A 21865-nucleotide genomic window follows, 5' to 3' on the forward strand; every position below is an offset into this window, starting at 1 on the left:
TTGCAGTTATTGTTGTTGTTGTTTTGGCATGGTAGATTAAAGTTTTCTTTTAGATTAAAACGTCCTTGCCTGTTGTCTAAGGTCTAAGTGCTTTTAATCATAGGCAATGACTAACTTGAAGCTGTTTTATAGTAGAGCATAAATCACAGTCACATACGTAAAGTGATAAATAGTAAAAACTACGTTATAACTTTGATCGTGTAATTATGAAGACGTGTTCTACCTTAAAGCGGTTCAAATATGGTCGGACTCTTAATCATAAAGAATGAAACTTTACTTATATTTTGTTAATATATAGGTTGGAATGAACAAATATTGAGATGAAGGTTTACTTGAAAGAGTTAATATGAATAATATCAATCTTAAATAATAGTATAATAAAACCAGCATATAAAAAGGAACCAAGGAGATCTAGGAGCATCATTAGGATTGCTACTGTTTGATCGACTTTTTTTTGGAATAGATTTTAGTATAAATTTGATCTTCTATAATGATGATGCATGGATTTTATTTGATATCAATGGAACCTTTGTTGTTTTTTTTTTTAATTTTTAAAAAAATATATTTGGAAAACCTGCACCAAAGGGACCTCCTTTGATGTTCGAAGTAAGGATGGGCCGGGCCAGTAATGGAAGATCGGTCCAGTAAGCTAGTGCACCAGTACATAATTAATTAACAAATTAGAAAAAGGGCAGAGTCGTCATTTGGGTTGACGAAAAGGCACTCTAACGCATAGATAAATACACACCCACACTAGCATGTTAAATCTCAGTAGTTGCGGAACTAGGGTTTCATCGGGGAGCCTCATAGTCTTGGTCTTGGTCGGCGGTTGGAAGGCTTCAAGTTTATCATATGTATGCTTTCTTTCTGTTATTGTTTGGATAAATGTTTTTTAAGTTGATGAAACGGGTGCTGGAGTTTGGCTCTTTGGCGAAAAATAATGGTGCCATAGAGATGAATGCAGCTACCTATATCAACCCCACCAACCGTTTCACCAAAATTCGCCATGATTTGCTTCCTGTATTTGGCGGATTTCTTTGGTATTTGAATGGTACACACGATACAAAACATACATACATCTTCATCTTTTCTTGGCTTTTGTTGTGTAATTAAAATAAAACAACAATAATAATAATAAATCGAGTAGTCATTCAGGCAGCCTCTTTGCGATGGCCATGGCAAAGAAAGGTGTTAAACTGCTCGTAAATTGATCTGCTTTTGCTCTTCAGACTTGCTGAGATTCGTCCTTGAAGCTGGTCTAGTAGGCCTTAGCACATTCCTTTTTCCCTTTCCTAATCATTATTTCATCCCCTCGGTTTACCTATCTCAGTAATAAAATCCAGATTGGTTATATCTCGATGTTCAGTAGGCGATTGATATAACTAGGAAATGCTTTCATTCCTTTTGCTTTTTACTACAGAGGCCTTTGCCTTGCTTTGGGTGGTTAATTCGATCGCATTCAAGCATGCTCTCTCTATGCTTGAATCCGAATCTTTTGTTTAAAGTTATATAGAGATAATGGATTCCTTACCGGGATGTTGGGATTGTTAATTGAACTTTGCTTTCAAATGTTACCTTGTCGTACACCACCTCTGCTTTTCAGAGTTAAATAACACAAACAATGTGCTCAAACTTAGCCAACATTTGAAAGACTCGTGTTTCATGATGTACAAAACCAAAATCTGGTTAGGCAATAGATTGAAAGACTCATGTTACAAGGGGACCTGAATATACGGGTCTAGATGGATCTGTGTTGGTATAAAGTGGGGGTGTTGCTGCCTGAATTGTAATCCTTGGCCTCCTACCGGCATTTCAGAAGCATTTCTGGTACTAGCAGCATCATCTATATCCATCAGTTCCAGATACCATTGGCAACTGACATTTGACCCAGCCAGGGAGTCATTTGATACCTCAGCTGATTTCCCTCTGTTTGAATTCCCCGGCCAGTAAACAAGATCTGCCAATTATCATCAACCAACTATTGTAGAAGGTGAGACAGTAGTGTTAATGTAGTCCGCAAACCGGAAAGACCAAAGCTATAGCACAAGAGGAATCAATTAAACCTAAAAAATGATTCAGTTGCACACATCAATAAAACTAACAGGCAAACATTAAACAATTAGTCTAGGTCAACTATCAAAGGCCATGATTGGAGCATAGAATGACGTTCATTTGTTCAGGCACCGGATCCTAAACCTATGATCGGTAAAGCACAAGCAGATTTTACTGTTACCTGTAAATGAATATGATATATGTCAGCACCAACATTCAACTAGAGATAAATAATGCAATTTATCAGAGTTCACCTCACCATTACCCTCATCAAAAGACAAACCCACAATTGCAAAAATTAGTAATGGGGCTAAGCATCCCGAGGCTCTCAAGGATAGTTTCATCAACAAAGAGCAAGCAAATAGGAAATCAGTAGTCGAAAGTGAAGTATGAGGATGATGGGAAGTCATACAGGTTGAAATACCAAAATCATAGGCTGCACCGCGTATATACAAAATCGGTTATAGTTTAGGCATTTAATGTGATGTACGCAATCTGTCTCAGAGTTGCATGTTGAGATAACGTTACAATGTATTGTAATTAACAAGACAAGAAGCAACTCCTCAAAGAAGCCAAAAAAAAAAAAGGGTTGCAGTTAGTATGGGTTGATTACCTTTTAATCCAGGAATGAGGTGAGAGTCGAGAAGGGCGGTCAGATCAGACTAAAGTGGGAGGTCTTAAGAAGGGCGTGTTGGCTGGATTATAAAGCACAAGAGGCTCTCCTCTGGCACAGGCACTGCCATTTATCAATTTTGCTTAAGAACGAGAGCAGTTCTTCTTCGTGTAATTGTTGTTGTTGAAGCACCTCCGATCTTCTAGGTTCCTCTTTCGTTAATTGTAGCAGTGTCAAGTCACCACAATGGAATGAGTTACATCGTGCCAGTTGTTATTTAAAAATGATGGTGTGTGTATCACGTAGCGGTCCAAGGATTGCTTTACGGCTTTACACCACTTTTGCAAATTAACAAACAATGGATTAAATATTTATATTCATGGCTGTACCGAATTAACCAATTAATAATGGTCGAATCCTCGAGAATAAAACTAAACCTCCAAATCAATTTTGGAGTAAGCAGTCTTGAGCTGATCAAAACAATCTCACATTAGGTCGAATACAACAAATGCCATGTACTTATTTATATCACATCTTTAATTCAATAACAAAACTTCAGTGACAATTTTGTTACAATCTTAATTGCACTCTGTTTGTCTCTTAAACATCTAATTAATCTTCTAATAAACAGAAGAAAGGGTTAAAAAAGAAAAAAAGAAAAAAAGAAAAAAAGAAAAAAGTACTTACACTTGATCACAGAACACCAATTTCCCTCCATTTTCACACAAGCCTTGTTCTCCAACCGAATTAACGACCTTCCCGTAACTATATCTCAACGGCATTCGCCCCAGCACTCGATGAAACTCCCTTATGCATTTCCCTCTCCTCTTCCTATGCTCCATTTTCCTACTACTCAACCCCACGGCACTTACCCTGCTCCTCGATCCCCGGGCCCCACCATCATCTCTATCATTTCTCGCATCTCCCCAATCCCTCACCCTCTCCGCCCCCACCATAAGGGGACCCGCATTTATGCGATCAGCTACCACAAAATTCATCAGAATATCCTCGCAATTACGCATCTCATCAACGATCCTTCGCATCTCACCCATCGCTGCCCCACCTCCGCAACTGTATTCGAACAAATAGCTACTTTTCAAAAACATCAGCTTAGTTAAAACAATCGAGTACTTATCCGGATGCACCGTATAAATCCACTCTTTGTTTACCAAATCAACGTCGTGTGATCTGGCAAACACCCCAATCAAACGGTTGGCATTCGATTGCCAAATCCTGAAGGCGAATTCCAAGGATTTCTGATCCATCTCCACGTCATCGTCGCAGATTAAGACGGCGTGGGTCCGGATCGATGATCTGGGGAGGAATCTGGCGTTGAGGCTGCTGGATGGTTGGCGGATAAGGGAGATTGATGCGGACCCGAAGGAGGAGAGTGAGAGATTGTGGGACAATTGGGAGAGGGTTCGGGTTGGAGTAGAGGGGTTTCCCCAGAGGACCAACACAGAGGAGACCAGTGGGGATGCCGTGTACGTTGCGGCGATTGATTGGAGAAGAGGGATCCGGTCCTCTGAGTACCCGTTCATCAGCACCGTAATCTGGTCCCACCGAAGTGTCCGCGGGTCCCGCTGATTTGTGGCGGCACAGGGGTCGGCGTCGGTCGTCACCGTCCGGTAAGAGAACACTACTGACTCACGAGTTACGAGTAACAGGACTAAGAGAAACGAAAGGGAAATTACCAGATTCATCGTTTTATCTTCGACGTGACGCCGTCTATGATCTACTTAATTTTTTAAGTAGTTTTCATATGAAGCACATCCAAATTCGAAACAAAAGAATCAATTCCTTATATGAATGTGATGGCATTGTGTCATTTTGGTGCAGTTTAAGCTTTTCAGTTTTTATAGTGGTAGTTTAGTAATATTGGCGCGAAATGGGGGCGTATTTTTGGGTTCTCCTCATTGATTATCTCTATTGTCCATCTAGATAGCGGAAACTGAAAAGCGAGCGCTGAGGCCATTTTTGTGGTTGTTAACTTATTATGGCGACACCACCAGTACCAGTGGTAGCTTCTCTAGCCAAGGTGAAATTATTTTCGATAATGCCATCATCTTCGTCGTCATCAAGATCAAGGCCAAGTCATTCGTTGAAGTTGAAGCCTGCTCTCTGTGCCCCAGTAAAACAAGAGGTGCTTTAACTATGTTTCCAACTGTTTAGTTTCCTTTTTTGGAAATTGCCATTTGTTCTTATTTTTGCTTAATTTTCTGTTTCTAAAGCTTTCTTCTATATATATATATATTTATTTATTTATTATCAGTGTTGTTCTTAAATCTCTTCCTGTTTTTATTGAAGGTTGAAGTTGGGATTATGTGTGAATCTTGTAACGGTAAAGGATGGTTGGTCTGTGATTTTTGTGGGGGACAAAAGACCAATGTCAAAGCTCAAAACAACCGCATTTATCGTCGATGTCCGACTTGTAGAGCCGTAAGCACTCCTATTTAGTGATTAGTACTCCTATTACACAGACAAATTGTTCAAAATGGTATAATCCCATAGTGGTGATACCAGTGCAAAAAATGAGTAACATTACTTGTACTAGTCTGATGGAAATATGTTGGTTTGAACAAAAAACCAAAAAGTTTATTGCATGAACAATATAATATACTCTAATAGTGGAACGTTCTAGCCTTCTCTGTTTATGTCTACTAATGGATCTATGGATTTCTTATGGTACTTGTTGTAGAGAGCCATCTTTTTGAGAATAAATCGAATCAAATATACCTGATTTTGCACCTAAATATTGCTGCAGGTTGGTTATGTGTTGTGTTCAAAGTGCAAAGTTTTCAAATGTGTTACCTTCCCAAATTACGATGATGGTGAGTAATTATACCCCTGATCTGCTTATTGCTTCTATGGTTGGATAAGACAGCAAATATTTTTTCAGCTAATGCATTGCTGGAGTTGACATTGATTGGTTTCAGGAGTTAAAATGCAGGTTTTCTTCTATTCTTTCTGTTTCATTTTTTTCTGTTTAGAAGATTTTTTGAGAGCCATCTCTGTGTGTGCATATTACAAGTACCTAGTGCTTGAGTGGTTGACCATGGACATAATTTTTTCTCTTTATTGATGTAAAGGGTGTAACTGAATGTAATAGTCGAATGGATTTCATGTTTTGTAAGAATATGGGCTTACAGTTTATTATATGGTTTACACAACATATGGGCTGAGCCCAATTGGCCCTTCACTCTTTTCTTTCTTGTTTCTGAGCATCAGTAGAGCCTTCAAGACGAGGAATTTATGTATGTACCTTTCCCAGACGTTGTCATTGTGAATTTGGAAAAATAGTTTCTGATTGGCATTCTTTCTTATCATTTGTTAATATATCTGGATTATGTAACTGATGAAAATACATCTACACGTGGTAAATTAAGGGCTGATACTTCACCTTTACTAATATCCACTCTTATGTTCCCTCTTGAAGCCTTGATTGTTGTAATATGGAAAATGGGAAAGTTGTTACTTAAATCACCTCTTGTGCTTTCTGAGTCAGCAAACCTTTGAACTTTTTTCTTGCCATTTTCTCTCACAAAATAATTGCATGTAAAGCTTATAAGTTTCGCCGAGGACTTTGTAATCAATACCACTATGATGTAGACCTAAAACAGCTCATACTTGGTGAAACAACTTCGTGTTCTGTGATATGGGAACAGATATATTTAGTAAGTAAATGCTAGATAAGAAAAATCAAGACTAAAAGTTTGTATAAGCTTCCAAATGATGCTTCAATATATTCATTATGTAAGCTAAGACAGTTATATTGAAGTTTCCTAATGTTGTATCCTGCTATTTAATACTTAACTACATCCAATTCTTTGTGGATAGGATGCATAAACATAAATGTACCATAATAGTTCTAGGTCTTCATGGCACACATTTTCAATATGTTTGACTGTTGCATTATACGGTGCTGATAAAAGTCCCTAAAAGAAATCAATATGCCATTTAGTTCTAAATCTGGGTGTACTGCTACCATTGACAAATTTTTTAACATGCAAAATGTCCAAAAACTGAACAGTTTTGACATGTAGTGTTTCTGTTTATTGGGTGTGGCCTTTTGACTTTGCTTCATCATTAAGCAAAAATGATACGAGTAACCATCTCTTACCTTTTGGTAATTTAATGAAGGTTGATGAGTCATTGCTAACATGTGGTTCCTGTAAATAGACGTCAATGGATGCATGTGCTTTGATTGCTAAGGTCTGAAATTTGTCCTATTCTAATCTTTTAGTCTTACTTGATCCAAGTGCAAATGGCTACAATATGATATTTTTAATACATCACGACACCTTTCAAACATTTGTTTCTGTAATTAAACACATAGGATACCGTATTTTCTCTGTCCTTTTAGCTTTGACAAAGTCCAGCACATGTTTGCTTGTGATGCAATTCTATCTCATAAATCTTGCACATTAACGGACATTTCCGTAGTCATTTGTCTGTGTCGTACTCCTTACTGAATCTGGCATCTTATGCTGTAGTACGTTTCATTTATAATCATTATCAATGCCAAGTGAACTAATTTTTTTCAAATAAGCATTTGTTTATTGTCATTAGTGCCAGTAATTAAGGCTTCATTTTTCCTAGATTCCTGATCTGAAATTTTGCAACACGTTTAGGTTTTCCAGCCCTAGGCTACTATGAAGTCAAGGCATGCACGTGTCAGTACAATTTAAACTGCTTAAAGCTTCTCTCTCTCTCTCTCTCTCTTTTTTTTTTTAATCATTAGCCTAGCAACAATCAGATCCCTCCCCACCCATGTCAGTGGGGTTCAAACTGTTACTCTTCTTCAATAGGGGAATTGAAAAGAAAAAAAAAAGATGAGGAAAACTAATCAAGGGATGAAATGTGTGGTTCTCAAATTTGAAAAGGAGATTTTACTTTCAGAAAGCTGGTTGAAAAATAATTTTCCTTTAGCTCCATCTTAAAAATTTACCGGGACAAAAGGGACCTTAACAAAGTGCTTTTACTGTTTCCCCAAAACTACTGTTTTTTCACAGGTCCACTTTGCCTGATATGTTTTTTTCTCCTTTTATGGTGAGAGCATATTCCAATAAGGGCAGTACTAATGAAATTGAAACACCAAAAATAAAAGTGTGTTGGGATTATGTTCCAAAGGATTTTAGCGAAATGGAAATGAACTTGAATAGACAAGGTTTTTCTTTATCTACTTTTCTCTCTTATACATAAAGTTTACTGCTGCATATCATGTGCGATCCAAGTATTCTATTTTTGATGATACCTCTTGTTTTATCACCGTATTCATTATGTGGCTTGTACACCAAGATCTTACTAAATGCAAGCAATTAGGGTTTCAGTTTCTCAATAACTTTTCATCCTTGGTTTTAGCTAAGGTGGTGAAGCGCACATGTGAATTTAGCAGGTCTTAAACACATGAGAAACTTGGAAAAAGGGAAAAAAGCCATCTTGTTATACAAATTTTTTATATTTGTCTTCATATGTACCTTTAAATTATTCCTTATAGATCTGAAGGATTTTGTTGTTATTTTATAAATATGGGGAATTATATATATGTATGTATGTACGTATGTATTGGGAAAAGAATATAACAGAAAACATACATAAAATGATTTTGAGAAGCTTGCTTGAATGATAGTTCAGTTTGGTTTATCGTTATATGCATCACAATAAGTTAGTTAAGTTGGTATAGGAAATACTTTTAAAGTGTTAAAATTCTCTTCCCTTTTCCTTTATTCAATTGTTTATTACTTTTAGAGTTTTACTTGTATTATTCTAGGCCTGATGGGCAAGCACGTCCTGAATCCCGGACGCCGTTGGTGCCAGAACTTAGCATCAATTGGAAGCTTTTCAATCATTTTTATCGAGTCTCCTAGAATTGATAGTAAGATATTGGCATTAAAATGCAATGGCCGCTTTGGCTTGTACAATATTGTCCCTTCTCCCGCCGAATTACCTAATTACCAAAAATAAGATCCTATCAGATTTATTTGAGCCGTGTTCCAGCTCCCAGACATGATCATCCCATTCTCTGTGCAGTTATCTTGGCCTTTCGCAACATTTTCGGTTCTGATATGATAAATTTCTATGCTAAAATTACTAATTATAATTTTAGACATATGAGCTAAACGGGGTTAGAGACAAGTGATTTTTGTCAACAAACGCTGAATGTTTGAAGCTCTAGGTGGTTGAGTCAACGGATGCAGTTTAATGGATTTAGATATGTGGGAGAAAAGGAAAATGCATTGTAAAAATGGTTCAGACAACTGAACTTTTCTGTATCTTTTCATTAATTTTCAAATGCTTCTCTTACACTTCTACATCGTCTTTTTCAAATCCCTCTCTCTCTTTCTCTTATACAATGGCCGGTCGAACAAAAGGAAAAACAACAAAAGAAATTGAAAAAAGAGGAGATAACTGTTTTTTTTTTTTTTTTTTTTTTGTGGTCCTGTGAAACGAAATAAATGTGAGCTATAAGAGTAGAAGTTGAAAACTATCTGCACATTGGGCTTTGAGGATGATGAGACGGAGTTTGCTGGTATTCTGATGAGCAATACCCCTTTGTATCATCGATATTGAACCTGCAGTCCTGCATGAAGAAAGTGTCTTTCTTCTGCTCCACCATCTTCAGGATACTCTCGAAAACAGCTACTTCACAAGGTATCCTCAGAACTCCTGTTTGCTGAAACCCAAATTCCTCCTCTGCTTCTCTTAGTAAAATGTGGAATGCTTGATGACTCAAATAGTCCGTTGGGATGATGAATCTCTTTAGCTCCTCCCCGACGCAAACAGCTAGATAACCCTTGGGCACGGTACTAGTTGATGCATTGTGGAGAGGGTTATCCGACAAGGATAACGTCCGTTTCAGAAACTTGATGCTCTTACTGGCACTGTTGTTGTTATTGTTGCCGCCGGTGCTCGTCTTTGGTGAGTTTGCAAGCTTTCTCCACTTCCTTAGGATCTGTTGGAGCCTGACAATTTCTCTGATCTTGTTAGACTTCTTGGACTCCATTGCTTGTTTTTGAATTCCAAAGCTTAATTCTGTACGTATCAATACGAACGTCTCTTTCTCTGAGGTGCTTGCTAGTTGCTAATGTCAATATTGTAAGGGTGTTTTTGTTACCAATACAATATATATAGTGGTTGGATTGGAGGAACCTTTTAGGGTTTCTAGACTCTAATAATTATAATAACATACCGTAAATTAAGCTCACTATTATATTACATTATATGAACCAAAACCATCGAATGAATTTTTATTTATTTATTTTTTATATTTTTAATTTGGTTCTTTAACTCATTCGGAGATGAGTAATTTCCAGGAATAATATAATACAGTTTGGCTTCACATACTGTTAGTTTCTTTAAACAAATCTCAGCCTCTTATTAATTATTTTATAATGACATATGAGGCTAATGTACAGAGATCCTCCTAATTCATGACTCTCCTATATCATTTAATCCTTATTTAGTATTATAGTTAGAGAACTGTAGCTTAAAAATTGATTATTATAGTTTAAAAATTAAATTGATATAATAGACCATTTGTATAATTAAAAATTTATAATATTTTTATTAAAATTATTATTTTCAAACCAGCACAGTAACTTAAAAGCTGTAATCTATCGTTACCAAATAAGAACTTAATATTCGGGTTTATATATAACGATTTAGAAGAAACAGTGATGTGAAGTCCGAGCATCTCACCGCAAGAATCAGTGATATGGCAAATTGGAAAGCCGCATGCATGGCCAGGCCAGTCAAGGGTAAGCAATCGTACCTCTACCTCGTACAATTCAATCTCACTGACACCGCGTGTTGTCACGGCCGTGGCACAAGCTACTTGGATTTTCAAGAGAAGCCAACCCAACCCATGTGAATTTGTTTGTACTTTTTCTATTTATTTATTACTTATCGCAGAAAAACCAAATGCACAATTTGACTTGGAAATTTGCCAATTTCACTCACTCTCACTCAAATTACTGCAGGTTTCACGGCTCATACTTAAACGGTGCCTGCCTTGTTGGCTTTTAAGAGTTTGCGCAAATTTATGTGTCAATTTTACATAGAAAATTTGCCAAAATGAAAGAGTTTTATTGCAATCTTACATTTCTTAAAAATTTTATTTATTTAAATCTCTCATTTTGATTATCTTTTTGACAAAAAAAAAAAAATGACCACGAGGGCAGCTATGTGATTCAAATGTTTGTGCCCATGTTCATGTCGCATTAATAACTACGATGATGATGGGATTTAGGTTAAATTAATGAAAGCTCATGTGACTTTAATTTTCTTGCGTGTTCACTGAGAGTGAAGAGGGAGGTGCGTAGAATGGATAGCATTTTGGGAATCGCTTTAATTCCCAATCAACAATATGATTGCAGATTTGACTCCGATTTTGTGCCCAAATTATTAAATAACTTGCACAACGTGATCCCCACTTGCTTCCTTTTCCTTTCCTTTAATTGCGATCAACTTTAAGATGGATTAATTAATAATTGGAAACGAAGGAATAGGGCTTCAATTAAATGTAATCTTGAACATTAATGTCTCCTTTCATTATTCATAATATTTTAATTCCAAGGGGTTGAATACTTGAATTATATTTTCCACCCTTTTTTTTCCAAATAGTTTTAATCAAAAAATTCTTTAGGGATTATCAGTACCCCAAACATCCAAACATTTTTTAATGAGTAATGATACATGTATAAATTTTTATACAAATTGTATTCTTATAAATTGATGGAATAATGTATGTAAGTTATATTATTATGTAACTTAAGAAGGTCTTATTCAATATATACTTACCATACCTCCCACGAATTTTCTGGAAAATAAAAGACTAGAACAAGTGATAATGATATTTTATGTGATGTCTGATTGTAATTTATATAATAGTTTGTACATGTATCTTTATCATTTTTAAAATGCAAATATTCATCTATCTGTATAGTATAAAAAACAAATTGCTAAAAGACTACCTTTTGTTGTAGAATTAATCTCTTAAATTTAGTTTTTTTTTTAAAATTTTACTACTTAGTACAAAGAGTTAGATTTTATAAAAGTATGGACATCCACTATAGTTAATAATTGATATAAAATTGTTTACAAATATGGATTTTCTTATTAGACGGCACCAAAAAAGAAAAAAAAAAGAAAAAAAGTAATCTACACTGTAGACTAAATATAATACCCGCTGGACTAAGCAAAATTTACTAATTAAGTGAATACTAATTCATCGAATTAATATGTGTGTGTGTGTGTATAATTAATTAAAAAAAATTGAAGAGTCAACTAATTGCATTATTGCACCAAATTGTAGTTTCTTGTAGATTAGGAATAATTATATACATATCATAAGCGGTTGGCATACAGTATCCGCAATGATTAATTGATCTACCTTTAACAAATGAAATTTCTTAGAAACTAACAATTTTGGTACAGCCTGAAACGCCTTACTATCATGGAGTGCTCGATGTGCATTATGGTTGAATACTTGAATTAGAGCCAGCACAGAGATAGCAGAATTATATTTCTAAATTCATAATTAGCTGTCTCCCTCTCCCTCTCCCTCTCCCTCTCCTACAATTATATTTATGGATTGCTAGTTGGAAACTTAAAAGCTTCCATTCATTATTCCTTATATCTAATTCTAACCAACTTAATTTCTACTTTATAATCTATATGAATTATGATTGATTTGATTTTTTTTTTCCCACCAACTTCTTCTATTTGGTATGAACAATAAAGATTCAATCATGAGCGATGCGTGTTTCATTTTTGGGTAATTTTGTTGGGCAACGTAAGGTCCTTCGTAATAAAGACTAAAAACACATCAAATTAATCTTCTTGGAACAACAAATCATTTGCTTTGACATTCAAATAATATCAGAATATATAATCAGATGAAAAAGGCATTCACACCTTAAAGATTTAGGTCCCATTTAGGATTGAGAAGCTGTAATTTTTAAATTACAGCTGTTGTAAAAAGAAATTGTAATTATGAAATAAAAATTAATAATATGTAATAAATATAAAATTTAAATATAAATTTTGATAAAATTATTAAAGATATAATAGATTTTCCATCAGGCAAATGAAAAATCATATCAATATACATTTCAAGTTACAACAGCTAGTGTTTACCAAACACTTTAATGTTGTATTTTTTAAATTACAACTGTCCAATTTTAATTTCAAACGCACCCTTACTCTATTTAATGGATATACAACCCTACTACTACCGTTTTAGAAATTGAAACATAGTCAGGCATTATAGCTTCAAAATAGACATTTGAACACCTTCCTTCGTTGGTAAATTTTATATATTTAAATAGAGATATTAATGAGCTACAAGATCCACATAAAATAGTGTGCTTTAATGCATACTAAGATTATTGTATAATAATAACTAAAGTTGGTTGATATGAGTGGTTCGGCACTCTCACTCCTTAAAAGATGTCAAAGGTTCAAGCTCCGCTTTCGTATGGAATCATCATTTTGGCCAACACTTTACCCCTTATGGGCCGACTAAGTGCGAGTGGGGATTAGTCTGTGTTGTAGTACGAGCTTAAAAGTGTCTCCCACAGTTGGGGCCTACTCAGGACCACCTCGTGGTTCGGATACAAAAAAAAAAAAAAATTATTGTACAATAATGGCTTTATCTTTATCCAAATAAAAAGATTTCACCAATGACAAGAAGTTTAAATGTATACTAATGAAATGGTAAAAGGTTTAATTGTAAAAATCTAGAGAATGTGGATGTTTGTTTTCTGTAGGTATATTATCATTTTACAACTAAATTTTTTTGATAATTACTTTTTATCACTTTTAGTGTTTCGATTTCTATTATTTTACCACCAAACCATTAACTCCATTCATAAGTTGCTGGTATCACGAGAATATTTTATGAATTTTCGTACATTCAATATTTTAAAAATTTCACATTGCATAGTTTTTATAATTTTATCAATTAATTATTTTAAATATATGAAATAATCAATTGATACAAATATTATTTATTTGTATCTAATCATTTTTGTATTTTTTTTTTAATTTAGGGTTAAATTATGCTAATACAATCTATGGGTAAATTAGATTTAAACCATAATTTCTGTTAAAAATTATTATAAATTTAATGGTTTGGTGGAAAAATAAATAAAAATTAATTTAAAAAATTTTGGTAGTAAATTAATATATTAAAAAATATTATGTGATAAAATAATAATATCCGTTCATATTTATTGAAAAAATAATAAGAGGGGAATAAGAAATTAGAAATTGAATTAACTTTTTCTATAAACTGAAGCAAGACGAATGAGATGAGATTGGTCAAACTCTCAATCATGGGGCTTGAAAACGCAAATGTGGTATGAAATTTCGTGCCCAGGCCAGACTTCCGGTTAAACTTCGAAGGTTTTTTTTTGTTTTGTCCGGGGTGGGGGAAGAGATTCTCTGCCTTTTAAGTACTGTACGCTTGGAGAATTGGAGTTGCAGGCAAACAAAATTAAATAAAACGATGCAAAATCTAGGGAACTAGTATAATAGACTAGAGATATTTTTATTTTGGTCAGCCTGACACAAACCCACCGGGACAGGAGGGCATGTGATCATAAAATATTGGTTTTTTTCTTTCATCCTCATCATAAAAGCAGCTTTAACGGGCTTTTTGGGCATAATTTTGAATCCACAGGCTTATTTTGAGCCTCCCTTTCCATTATTCCATATCCAAGCCTAGTAATACTACCACCACCACCCATCCGATTGGGCTTTCTATGCGGGTGCCTTGTATTTGCTTCTCCAGGGAAGGCGACGCACACTCGACTAGACCGGACAAGGAAGCAGCGACTTGTAAATATGTCAACTCTTTTATCTCCAATTTATAAGCCAGCAAGCACTCAACTTCTGTACGTGCTTCATCTTGTTACGTACAAAATTAAAGTAAAAAACGATCCCATCCTTCAATTCCACTAAAACTTCACCCGGAAAGAAATGTTCTTTATTTCTATTATTCATAAGATTTCTGTTCAAATCCTCCTCAAATTCTAAATCAGTTTCTTCCCATTTTCACTGCGCAACTTTTATCTTCAAATACTTTGATTACTGTGCGTTCATTGTTTCCATTTATTTCAAGACGAATCCATATCTAGGCCATTGAGAATAATAAGACAGTTGAACTTAATTTGGAGAATTTCCTCTTTAGTTTTTCATAAATAATCAAAGCATTTTTGACTTCACAAACCACTGCAAAATATTAAAGGTCTTTAGAGGATGCTTGGCCTGATTTATATATGCTAATTAATCGATGGGATGGATGTCAATAAATTCCTTTTTAAGATTTCGTGGAGTTTCATTTGGATGTTTTTGTCGTCTGAACTGTTGACCTTAACTCAGAATTTGGCACCGATCCAGAATCCCCCAAGATCCTATCTTATAAGCAATTGATCCCCAAATTGAAATTAAAATTTAATAATAATAATAATAATAATAATAATCCTGACGATCATGATCAGTAACGAGCACACAATTAATCGGATGCAGAATGAGCAAACAAACAATAATGGACACCAAAAATTTTATGGTGCTTCGGTGACAATCGTGCCGACATCCATCCATTGCTTCGGTGACAATCGTGCTTACATCCATCCACTGTGATGATCGAAGGAAACTTCCACTGATTTTGAGTTTACAAGTTATAATGCTAAAGAGAACGTGTAAAGCAACATAATGAGCCTAAGCTTATGATCTAAGGTTGTTTGTACAAGCTTAACGAGATTCAGAAAGTTCCCCCACCCGTTAGCGATTGGTTACTGGATTTTTAAACCGACACGTCGTTGAGATGTAGATGACAAAATGCTTCTTCCTCTCCAAAACCGACTTGTCGTACTCGGCTAAATTCTCATATTCAAGCCTTTACTCTTCACCACATTATAGTACATTAATAATAATAATAATATGAGAACTTCGAGGTAGGTTACACACACACAAAAAAGAGTAAATAAATAAAAAGAATTACTCTATAATCATTTTATTCAATGATTTTGTATAATCTGCATTATCAACTGTTAAGCAGAAACAAATACCACATAAATTAAGAACAGCTCACGGATTAAAAATGTAAAATTAAAGCAACTCTTAATTTTTGAGTTAATTTTGAGAAATGAGTCGGGCACAGCCATAATTCAAGTCATGTCCACATAGATAGATATAGGCTGCTTAGACACATTCCAGGGCAGAAATTACGTCAGTAACTAGTTAGTGGCAAGCTTCAACTGTCACCATTCACACCCTTCAATTTGTTCTATCATATAATCTATTGTCATAGGAAAACTCGTGGTATCCTACAATTGTGTGCATGCGAACTTGAAGTGCTACTCTCGATTTGGAGAATGCGGGTGAGAATCTGAAAGTACCATGCATGCATATAATTGAACAAGCACATATATGTTTTGAGCACTAATGTTAATGGTCTAAGCTGGCCGGCCAATTTAATTATGCTTTCAGGTGATACGCAGAAAATTAAAATTGCAGATGAATATAATAATTCTATATGCGCTAACAATATTCGTTTGTTAGGTGAGCACTAGACGGAAGATATTCAACGTAGAGGTGGTCATATGTGGATCTCATAACCAATAGATTCTAAACTCCTATTGGTGGCCACCTCTTTACCATTTATTTATGAAGCACCACTTCAGTTAGCTTGTAATTAATAAATTGATTAGATAAGTAATCCCTTGTAATATTGCGGTTCAAGTTTTTTTTTTTTTTTATAATAATTAGGTGCCTTCAAATTCTTTTTTGTGCATGTCATCTTGAATAAATAAATTTATATATGCACCTACCCACTAGCTACTAATTAATTTGCATGGCTTACTGGCCATGGGAAATTAAACAACAAATTAAAATGGGAATTTATCTTTTGACTGATTTAAAATATTGATCAATAACTCACTATAATCGAAACAGCTTGATGATCGACATCACAGTACTGTTTCTCTCTATTTAATTTCTTTATTTCATTTGTCCTGTCTTTGCTTCCTTTAATAACTTTAGTAGTCAAAAGAGAAACAAAGTAGAAAAGAAAGGATGCAAAAAATTGAAGGTATTTTGATATTACAAGCAAATTTTATCAAGTGAATGTGCATGCCTGCTTGCAATGATAAAATTGTCCACACTGGGCCAAGTAGCTTTCTCGAGGTTTCTGGATTATGGCAATCATGACTAAAAGAATCTCACGAAAAGCCATTTCTATCTTAACATTAATGCTGTTATCAGCAATCATACTTAAGTAAAACACATACGGGTTACTGTCGAACAAAAAAAAAAAAAAACTATTTAAAAACCATTCGATTAAATTCAATAACACATTAATGTTTATGATTTTTTTTTTAATCGTATCGTAATTAAATATCAATATCAATACCTAGCTTACGTCGGCATTTTAATTGCAAAATGCTCGGGAACCGCCGCACCTGATCATAACTCATAAGAATTAATACTATTATATAACGATGTCTCGTATCAATCACACTTCCCCTTTTTTTTTTTTTTTTTTTTTTTTGAGATGCATATCAATGACACTTATATGCACAGCAAAATGCTTCAGTTGATTGAAAGAGAAAGAGGCTTAGACGTTACAAAAAGACCCTACATATTTTGCCAACAAAGTGTTGGCTCCACTGGCAATAGAGTCCCCTTAAGTGGTTTGATTAGGTTTGTTCACCAGTTTGAGTTGCAGGGAAGTCGCCTTTGTTGGGAGAACCTGTGACTTTCGGTTCGAGCGGGGACTTCTAGTCTGTTGTGGTACAGGCTTAAAGGTATCTCCCACAGTTGGGGCCCTCCCCAAGATATCTCGTGGTCAAAAAAAAAAAAAAAAAGACCATACATATTTTCCAACATAGACGATAGTGCATGTCGTATATCAATAGAAAAAAAAAATGATTTGACTCTACATCTGATAAATTCCTTAATTTGGTGGAGAGTGAATATGATTTCCAACAAGCTGGCTGCTCACTGCTCAGAACTGCAGATAATTTTGAGAAATTATCTATTTTCTACCTAATATTCAATGAAAGTTTAAAAATACTTGAATAGCTTTTACAGTTAGCGGTGAAGTTTATAAATATGTTATAATTTCTATTTTCCTTTAACAACCATTAAGTGCCTATTTAATATGATTTATCAAATGACCATAAATATTTATTTAATTTCATAAGTTTTTATTAAGATTTTTGTTGTTGTTTGTTTTTTTAATAGAGTTTTTGAAAATTAAATAAGTTATTTATTTTTACTAGAAAAAAGCTTAAATTTTCGGCTTTAGAGAGTAAATGTTCGTTGAAAAGTTTTTTTAAATATTAAAATATTTAAAATATCCTTTACTTATTTGACAATATTATTTCATCCTTTTACAACATAACTATAAAAAAAACTTGCCAATTAAATTAATTTTATAATTTTTAACAAAAACTCTTATTGACAACCAAATAATTAACTTTTTTCGGGTAAAAACTCTACTTATAAAAATTCTATTAACAAAATTTCTACTTTAATATGTTTTATTTGAAAAAATATATATTAAACGGAGCCTAAATTTTGATGATGTCAAATTTAACATGCTCAAATCAACGTCACATATATAAAACAGTGGTTTTCTTTTAATAAATATTAGGTAGATCATTGATAATTTACAAAGTTTTCGGAATATCAAGAACAACGAGAGAATGACGAGAGAATTGCCTCTTCTCTCTCTCTGCTGTCAGCTTTTTTTTTCTCTCTCTCTCCTCCCACCACATGCTTCATTCTCTCGTCTTTCTCTGATTTTTCTTGATAATTAGGATTTTCCATAAATAAATTTGAAGGTAGAATAGTTCCAGATAGATATAATATAATATATACACGTGTCTGTCACCATGTGCTATGACTTATGACCTGAGTCTAAAGATAAGTGGACTTTGCCCATTATCCTGAGGGTAACGTAACTCTTTTTAAACACAAGCCGGCTATTCTTCCACGTTACTGCAGTGTCATGCTATCGACATGAATGTGTTAGTGCGTGAAAACACAGCCACACACACAAACACGCGGTGTCTGCACTTGTCATCGGAAAAGCAAAGTTGATGGTGATGATATATATATATATATATATTGCCTTCTCTGTTTCGTTTTTCTTTGGTCTCTTCATAATTTCTTTATCATCTGCGCCTTGTCAGCTTCTCACTCTGTTCATATCATTTTCCACTGCTATTCATTTTCTTATCTTTCATGGCAACTGACATTCAACAAACTAGCTAATGTTTTCAGTACATAAATTTTATTTCTATGAAATTCGAGACTGCATATAGTTGTCATTACCTAGGTATAAAATTATTTAAAAAAAAAATTATTGTTAGATAATGATATCTACGTGAAATCTCATACATAAAATACAAACGTCTCCCCGAGAAAATTATTATATCAATATACATATACATGCATGCATTATTAAACAAGAAGCAAGTGGAAAATTTTAAACTCAGTAATTAATTGAAAACTAGAGAGAGCACCGATTCTCAAAATTAATTTCATATATTGGTATATACAAACAACGAGATATTTTAATTAATTTATAGTTTTTACTACGAAATTTCTACAACAAATCACTCATCTATATTTTTTTAAGGTAAAAACTTAGATATAAGAAATTAGAATAGAATCTTAATCATGGTGTAGTATATACTATATATAGCATTTAAAATGTAATATGCTTGGCGCCATTATGCCATGCATTAATTATATATGATTATTCACTGCTAATCAAAAGATGATTAAAAATGCCCAAAAAAAAATGAAAGTAGAGGAAGTGGGAGTGGGGCATATTCCCCACGTAAATATGTTGTTGTTTGTTATCTAGTGTAAGAAAAAGGAGGGTCTTTTGCTTTTCTTATCTATTGGCTTTGTCATTTGTGCACTGAATTGCACATTCAAACTAGTCCACATACATTCCTAAACAGTGCAGAAATTGTGCTGATAAAAGGAGTTTCATTGAAGGGGGAGCAAAGACTAATTCACAAGAAAAGCACGCACAAATTCAGCAGAAGCTCTCTCTCTATATACACACACATATCACACATACAAGAGAGAAAGAAAGAGAGAGAGAGAGAGAGAGATCATGGAATGGAGGAAATGCTACTTGGATGTAATACTTGTTCCATTAGGGTTTTCGATAACCATGGCTTATCATATTTGGTTATGGCATAAAATCCGAACTGAACCTCTCACAACCATAGTTGGTACCAATGCTAGAGGAAGACGCCTCTGGGTCACCGCCATGATGAAGGTATATACATTTATATTCTTAATTATAATGAATTAGTTATGTGCGTGAGCTACCTAGTGTGGATTATTAATTCCATCATCATGCTTCAATGAACATGTCCATGCATGCATGATTCGATATCTTTCTTTCTTTTTCTTTTTCTGGTTAATTGTTGGCTTGCGAGTTATCCTCCCTTCAAATGTTCTATTTTCCGATCATACATTCCTGCAAGACATTAACATTAAATTTCTAGCCAATATCAAACGAATGTATGGCGAGTATATAAATGGTCAGTTTCAGAATATTAATTTGAGACTTTTTTTTCCTTTTCCGTATAGCTATTTTAATTTAGCACAATTGTACCACACGCATATTTAGAGTTTGGAGACATTGGTTGAGTATAATAGCTAGCTAGCTAGTATAATTCTATAATGGATACAATTTTATTTCAAATAAATTTAAGAGATTATTCGCATATTAAGGAGAATATCAAAAATTCTTTGCAAGATGCAACCTCTAACATATATTGATGCCAAAAATGAATTATCAGATTCCACTTTCTGAATATATAATTGTGATGATGACCTTAATCAATCTTTTATCTAGAATCATTTTATCCAGCACTTAGTAAATATGGATGATAAAGTTGATGGCATCTCATTTCGCTTTCATGAACTAATTTGTGCATGTTTTGCTGGCACCAATATTAATTACATAACGTGTGGTGTAATCCATCCACTACATTGTCCCAGCCATTAATTAATTCTAGATATATTATAACTTAAGCACTAATGAGCTAGCTAGCAACTTGAAATATTATTTACATATGTTAATTAGTCTGTTAATATAAATTAAGTTGATTAAATTAATAAAATTTTTGTTTGTTAAATAATTGATTACACAGGACAATGAGAAGAAAAACATATTGGCCGTTCAGTCACTTAGAAACATGATAATGGGATCAACCTTAATGGCAACCACATCGATTCTGTTATGCACGGGTCTGGCAGCCGTGATAAGCAGCACATATAGTGTGAAGAAGCCACTTAATGACGCCGTTTATGGGGGTCATGGCGAATTCATGCTGGCACTTAAATATGTGTCGCTGCTCACCATCTTCTTATTCTCATTCTTTTGCCACTCGTTGGCCATTAGGTTCGTAAACCAAGTGAACTTACTCATCAACACCCCACCGGATCCCCTGTCAATTGTGACTCCCGAGTACGTGACTGACTTATTTGAAAAGGGGTCTCTACTGAACACTGTTGGGAACAGGCTGTTTTATGCAGCATTGCCTCTTTTGCTTTGGATATTTGGCCCCGTCTTGGTGTTCCTGTGTTCGGTGACAATGGTGCCCGTGCTTTACAATCTTGACTTTGTGTTGGGGAATATTGACAACGATGGAAAGGGATCGGGGACTAAAGGAAAGCAGCTTGATCATGTCAGTGGATATGCTGGTGGGCCGCACTTTGAATCTGTGTAATCAATCACCTCTGTTAGACAGAGTTTGGGGTGTTAATTGGCTCACAAAATTAAAGATTCAAGTGATGTGATGTTATCTAGACTTAATTTGCAAATCTTGGTAATAAGATTATTATTATTTATCATAATTAATGATATACTCTTAGATGGGTGTATCGTGTATCAATCTGCAATTGATTAATATGGACAACTTTTAACGTTGTGATTTTTCCCAAGGGTTACATTTTTAATGAGTTAACTTTTAGTGATTGGCGCATATAAACGTGTGTGTGTCCTTTGGGAGCTCCAATGGAGTTCAAAAGCGGCCGGATTTTACGATGGCGAAAAAGCATGTGTAATGCTATCAAGAACTTTGATATTGTGAGAACATTGTTTACAAAATAGAGACCAAACCAAAGTTAAGTGGTTGAATTTGAGAAAGTGTGCGGAAT

At 34.4% G+C, this 21865-nt stretch overlaps 4 protein-coding genes and 1 non-coding gene across 5 annotated transcripts; 3 read left to right on the forward strand and 2 right to left on the reverse strand.

Annotated features, from left to right (window-relative positions):
* Positions 1-1153: 1153 nt before the first annotated feature.
* On the forward strand, positions 1154-1278 carry LOC112096006. The gene has a single exon (XR_002904166.1). It is a non-coding gene; the product is annotated as a small nucleolar RNA snoR77 (small nucleolar RNA).
* Positions 1279-3185: 1907 nt separating this feature from the next.
* On the reverse strand, positions 3186-4545 carry LOC18053969 (glycosyltransferase family protein 64 C3). Its single transcript, XM_006450039.2, has one exon. It carries the CDS (start codon positions 4366-4368, stop codon positions 3349-3351), a length of 1020 nt encoding a protein of 339 aa, XP_006450102.1. The 5' UTR covers positions 4369-4545; the 3' UTR covers positions 3186-3348.
* On the forward strand, positions 3709-5886 carry LOC18053970. Its single transcript, XM_006450040.2, has 5 exons — positions 3709-4293; positions 4607-4808; positions 4973-5104; positions 5430-5496; positions 5565-5886. Exons 2-5 carry the CDS (start codon positions 4662-4664, stop codon positions 5606-5608), a joined length of 390 nt encoding a protein of 129 aa, XP_006450103.2. The 5' UTR covers positions 3709-4293; positions 4607-4661; the 3' UTR covers positions 5609-5886.
* Positions 5887-9149: 3263 nt separating this feature from the next.
* On the reverse strand, positions 9150-9668 carry LOC18053971 (auxin-responsive protein SAUR71). The gene has a single exon (XM_006450041.1). The coding sequence runs from the start codon at positions 9666-9668 to the stop codon at positions 9150-9152; it is 519 nt and encodes a 172-aa protein (XP_006450104.1).
* A 10129-nt stretch (positions 9669-19797) lies between these two features.
* LOC18053972 lies at positions 19798-21463 on the forward strand. Its single transcript, XM_024178415.1, has 2 exons — positions 19798-19973; positions 20857-21463. Exons 1-2 carry the CDS (start codon positions 19806-19808, stop codon positions 21433-21435), a joined length of 747 nt encoding a protein of 248 aa, XP_024034183.1. The 5' UTR covers positions 19798-19805; the 3' UTR covers positions 21436-21463.
* Positions 21464-21865: the final 402 nt, after the last annotated feature.

Source organism: Citrus clementina, unplaced genomic scaffold (assembly GCF_000493195.1).
Source record: "Citrus clementina cultivar Clemenules unplaced genomic scaffold, Citrus_clementina_v1.0 scaffold_1, whole genome shotgun sequence".
In the NCBI taxonomy this organism is placed as follows: Eukaryota; Viridiplantae; Streptophyta; class Magnoliopsida; order Sapindales; family Rutaceae; genus Citrus; species Citrus x clementina.

Excerpts from the sequence above, each read along its gene's own strand:
- LOC18053970 (XM_006450040.2), top strand. The coding sequence starts at position 4,662 with ATGGCGACACCACCAGTACCAGTGGTAGCTTCTCTAGCCAAGGTGAAA. Across the intron at positions 5,105-5,429 it reads GATGTCCGACTTGTAGAGCC|GTTGGTTATGTGTTGTGTTC; the intron begins GTAAGCACTCCT and ends ATATTGCTGCAG. Across the intron at positions 5,497-5,564 it reads CTTCCCAAATTACGATGATG|CTAATGCATTGCTGGAGTTG; the intron begins GTGAGTAATTAT and ends ATATTTTTTCAG.
- LOC18053969 (XM_006450039.2), bottom strand. The coding sequence starts at position 4,368 with ATGAATCTGGTAATTTCCCTTTCGTTTCTCTTAGTCCTGTTACTCGTA.
- LOC18053972 (XM_024178415.1), top strand. The coding sequence starts at position 19,806 with ATGGAATGGAGGAAATGCTACTTGGATGTAATACTTGTTCCATTAGGG. Across the intron at positions 19,974-20,856 it reads GGGTCACCGCCATGATGAAG|GACAATGAGAAGAAAAACAT; the intron begins GTATATACATTT and ends TTGATTACACAG.
- LOC18053971 (XM_006450041.1), bottom strand. The coding sequence starts at position 9,668 with ATGGAGTCCAAGAAGTCTAACAAGATCAGAGAAATTGTCAGGCTCCAA.